The sequence below is a fragment of the Lethenteron reissneri genome, chromosome 15 (genome assembly GCF_015708825.2).
Source record: "Lethenteron reissneri isolate LAM-NWPU_2019-01 chromosome 15, ASM1570882v1, whole genome shotgun sequence".
Classification (NCBI taxonomy): Eukaryota; Metazoa; Chordata; class Hyperoartia; order Petromyzontiformes; family Petromyzontidae; genus Lethenteron; species Lethenteron reissneri.
The window spans coordinates 11,672,781-11,677,887 of record NC_083793.1 but is presented as its reverse complement, the minus strand read 5'-3'; the positions used below and the strand labels follow the sequence as shown (position 1 = coordinate 11,677,887).

Below are 5,107 nucleotides of genomic sequence, written 5' to 3'. Positions count from 1 at the left end.
AATCAAAAACAGTTATTATTCTTAAAGGCACCAATCTCAACAGATACATCGGCAGGTTATCTGACAACAGAACGGCTCGGAGTAAGGGCCTGCGACGGTGCTCCTTTTCCGAAGATCGTTACTCTATACCAAGTTTACTAATTGGGGACCAGATCACCTGATAAGGATCCGGTGGGCCACCACTCCCCACGTGAGCGTGGCTCGGCGGAAGGAGGTGCCAAGAATCAGTTCGTATTGATGGATCTGTTGGGAATTTATGCGATTAGAGTACAGCCCACTAAATATTAAAGATAAAAATTACGAATACTTTATAACGACGGATGGCCATCACTCGGTCCTCGTTGTGATGCCTTCCCAGCCACGAGGGCTATGGGTTCGAGTGTGTTGAGTGGTAAGAGTTGTCTTGAATAGTCAGTGTTCGGAGTCGATTCTTTATGTCAAACAGACGCCTGGTGGTCGTGTGGTGAGGGGGCGGTGCGCGTCATACGTATCAGTCGCTCCCCTGTCACCGTGGTGAACTGGTTCGGATGCCCGTTGATACGCTGTCGCAGTTCGGAACCCGGTCGGTAGGTGGCGCCCACAACTCGCTCGCAGCGTGCAGTGTTGTCGTCGACCAGGGTGTGCACGGAGCCTCGTCGCCAAACCGCGACCCTCACCACTCCGGCGGCAGCAGAGACCTCCGACTCGGCAAACGTTGACCCACGCAGGCCGAGTTGAGCTGTCAAGCGGGTCTTGCCGCCTGCAGAGGAGATGGGGAGCCGCTTGAGTCGAGCCCCGAGAGCCGGCTTTGGTAAGCCGATCGAACTCGGCTGAGTCCCAGACGAGCTGAAGATGAGTCGAGCCGACCCGCTGGTCGCAGCTCGCTCCTGAGCCGACCCTCCCGGTCGAGCTCGCTCCTGAGTCGACCCGCTGGTCGCCTCGCTCCTGAGCCGACCCGCTGGTCGCACTCGCTCCTGAGTCGACCCGCTGGTCGCACTCGCTCCTGAGTCGACCCGCTGGTCGCACTCCCCTGAGTCGACCCGCTGGTCGCACTAGTTTCCAATGCTCAGGATCCTTTCCTTTATGCCGAAAAATCCCCCTGGATCCCGCCCACAAGGCGGGGCTTCTTCGATTTTTGCTGTGTCAGGATCTGTCCGTAGGCAGGTGTGTCCATGTGTGTGTCCGTACGTCCGTATGTCCTTGTGTGCATCACTCACGGTATATTCCGTTGTCACACTCCCTCCATAAAACCCACGAGCAAACAATCAGATGTTACAAATTGCCTCGAAGTCGTCTCTCTGTCTGGGTGCAATATTATCTCTTGTCTGGCCTTCTTCATGAACCCAAAACACAGACGTTACAAATCGTCTCATAGGCGTCTTTGTTCGTGTTGCACAACCTGGAGGGAGGGGCAACACTCTCTCCGACCCGGCGCACAAAGAAATGGTTAAAAAGTTTTAAGTTAACATTTGTCCCTTACTATTTCACAGTTATGATTCTGTATGTAACCTAAGGTCTGTCGTTTCCCATCGTGGTGCTTGACTCAAGTGGAGGTGTTTCCCCGAGCGTATACACACTCCTATCCCGCGCTGCGGGGATACAAAGACGGCCGGGATCTCCCTTTCTCTCCGAACCTGGGTTTAACATCGTTTTTTTTTATTATGTATTTATATTCGACCTGGTGGTGATTCATCCCGTTATCCTGGCTTTTCCATAAGTTTTACTTTTGTCTTTTCATGCATATGCTTATTACTATTAATTTATTTCCGATATCTTAGGTTAAGGGGTAAGTTCTTGATCCTAGGAATTCGTATTCCTTGGTGTCTGCATGGTTATATAAGCGGATATAGTTTACGGTGAATAGCGTTAACATTGATGTTATGTACGATATTATGTAGTGTGATGTCTTTAACTTAACTTGTTTGTCAGGGCTTTACTGACCGGAAGTTGCATTCCTAGCCCCGCAGTCTTTGCCCCACCCTTATCTCTGCTCGCCGTGGTTGTTGCTGTCCAGCTGACGCCGTTAACTCAAGGCCTCATTAATTTCCGTCACTCCTTGTATGTGAGGGCGGTTGAACCTTGGAGTCAGTTCTGGTTTTTGTCTGCCTGCTTCTTCTTGTGTCCCCTGACCCCGGGGAGTTATTATTTCTACTTTTATGGCCTGTCGAAGCCCGACTCGCTGTTGCTGGGCTGGTGTCGTTCCCGGCTTTTTTGCTTACGTTTGCAGTTCGCCGGCTCTTATTTCCTTCCTCCTCTCAACCTTATATCGACTATTCGCTCCTGTCTGGGTGCGATTCAATTCTGACTTAGGAAGGTTCTGATTGTCATATGCTTCGGGTCGAGTTGTATAGAAAGTATTAAAGTATGGAAATAACATTTCATATTGACTTAATGATGGTGATGGTTCAGTAGGCGTAACCTGTGGCCTGGTTATTGGAGTGGGTGTGAATATCAATAACTTTAGCCTACCCTGTTGTTAAATTCCGACTTTAACGTACTTTAATAGCATACAGAATAATTGAGCTTTTGTCTTAACTAGGCGAACGCGAACTTCTGGTGACCCCCGCAGCCTTGTTGTTCAGCTGGGTCTGCCTCCTTGAGAGATATACACCACTCTTATTCTCGTCTCACTGTGGCCATCCAACCTTCTGCTCTGGGAGTGTTATTCTTAATTTCAGGTCAAAGGCCCCCTCACGTTCAGACGTGCAGGGTTGTTTAAATCAGCTCCCTCCCTGTGCACGTGTTCCAACTAGCTCGGAATCCCTAAACACACAATCAGTGATGATTCCTGGCTTTCTGTGGTTGTGATTTAGACAAAGGCGCCTCTGCTTTCTTCCATTGCCTTTGAGTCGACACTGCCCTATTATTGCCCATGTGCTGAGGTCATAGAATTCGTTTGACTTCAGTAATATTAACATTCAGTATTGGATTAGCAAATGGGCAATGGTTCATTGATGTAGCTCGCAGCCTGGTCTCCAATTTGAGCGAGCGCGAGGATCGATACTTTAGCCTACTCTGTTGTTGAATTTCGAATTTTGACGTACTTTAAAAACCATGCAGGATGGTTGGGCTTTTTGCCTTAACTATGTCTGGCTGACACTCCCACTGTCTCTGCGCCTGCACGGGTGACATGTGCCCGTTCATCAGGCCTTATCTTTCCTTGAAGCAAGGGTGCAAATTCTGCCATCCTAGCCCTCCTCCAGTTCATTACTTAACAACACCTGGTGTTTTGCAGTTTGCTGCGCTTTGGTGTGTTTCATTCATAAAAAAACAAGTAAAAAGAGAATATATAAAATATCATCAAATATTATTAATCTCAATTTTGGAAGAAGGGTTTAGTATACAACATTCCGCCCTTTTAAAAATGACCAGTGGTCAAATGGCCACGGGTTATTTTTAAAAAAAATATGTATACCCTTCTTCCATCATGAACCATCGATTGTCCTCAAGTTTTGCTGCTATTCCTTACAACGCGCGTACGTGTCACAACTTAACATGGTTATATGTGACAAGAGAGGATAAAAGAAAAAGAAGAAAAAAAAATTCTAAAGGAAGGTAAAACGATAAGGGAGGGAAAATTATTCTATTGACTACGTGTTATAGGAGATATCGTTAAAAAGATATTTCTACGGTTATTCTTGGGTGGCATCATCAGGCCTTGGCTCTATCCCTGTTCCTGGGCTTGAATGGTAGGTGGCTTGTGCCTGCGATTAGTCTTTTAAGTTCGGCATTCATTTTGGCCACATGGTATGTTAAGGTTAGAATAGCCAGGACTAGTATGATCATCCCTGTTGCCCCTGTGATTCCCATCCCCATCTGTTGATTTCGCTGATATCCAGCCTCTTCGGTCGCCCAAGTAAGATCTGTTATGTTAATCTCTGATTCGCTGAGGGATAATTTCACCATATGGAATTCTTTACTGTTCAACAAGTTGGACAGAGTGCTGCTTATCTCAAACTTGTGGCCTCGGAATGTGTCTACTATTTCTACCTCCGCTTGGTGTAGGCTTTTGTCTAGGTTATATAATACCTTGTCCCCTATGCGTACGAATGTTCCTCTTGGTATTGTGACCAGTGCGACGTGGCTTGGAATCGGAACTTCCATGGTTCGTATTTGGTTATCGGATGCCATTTGGACAGCGATGTGTACCCCGACCAACTCTGCATACTGGTTGACTTTGGTCCCAGCTGAAATCCCTCTTGAATCCCTGTGAGTGGGCCAGTTTCCCAAATGACTCCTGACCCCGCGTGAAGCTTGTTCTCCTTCATCTTGGAGCATCCATCGATGTATACCACTGGTAGGTCGGCACATGTCTCCTTCCTGAAGGGCAGGTACCTGTTGTCCTCCGGAGGTATCTTTTCGTCCTCTGTTTCTATGCTGTCAAAGGTACAATCATGTAAATCGGCAAGACCTTGGGCCATTGGACTTTTCTTGTTTTTTGCGTATTTCACTGTGATTGGTAGGCCTTGGAGTGTCAGTGCCCAGCTGGCTATTCGGCTGCTGGTTACGCGGCCCTCTCGAATCTTCTTACTGTTGAGGTATGCCAAGGATTCATGATTCGTTTCCAGGATGATCTTCTCTCCGTTCAACAAGTTCCGAAAATGTTGTATGGCCCAGATGTTTCCAAATATCGCCTTCTCACACTCGGAGAACTTCATCTCCACTCCCCGGAGGGCTTTGCTGGCATAGGCAATAACTCGTTTCTCTGCTTCCTGTCTCTGGTACAGTACCGAGCTGATACTATGATCTGAGTATGCGGTCTCCAGGTAGTATTCTTTCCCTTTCTCTGGGTATGCTAGGCAGGATGCCTCTGTGATCTGTCGTTTTAATTCTTTTTCTGCGGCTTCCTGTTCCTGTCCCCACTCCCATGGTTCGTCTTTTTGCAGTAGTTTGACTAAGGGTCGAACGATTCCTGCGTAGTCGTCCACGAACTGTCGAAGGTAGTTGCAAATCCCTAAGAAGCTCCGAAGGGTCGTGACTGTGGTGGGCGATTTGAGTGCGAGGAGGGCTTCAAGTCTTTTGGTTTGGGGTAACATTCCCTCAGTGCCGACCTGGAGCCCGAGGTAGTCCACCCTTTTGCGTGCCCACTGTCCTTTTTGTATTGAAATCTTTGCGCTGCTTTAACTGC

At 47.9% G+C, this 5,107-nt stretch overlaps 1 protein-coding gene across 1 annotated transcript in view; it reads right to left on the bottom strand.

Annotated features, from left to right (window-relative positions):
• Positions 1–4,016: 4,016 nt before the first annotated feature.
• LOC133342498 (EF-hand and coiled-coil domain-containing protein 1-like) overlaps positions 4,017–5,107 on the bottom strand; it is a 25,923-nt gene continuing 24,832 nt past the window's right edge. The window contains 1 exon segment of the mRNA XM_061551652.1: positions 4,017–4,076. Coding sequence (XP_061407636.1) covers positions 4,017–4,076 — 60 coding nt within the window.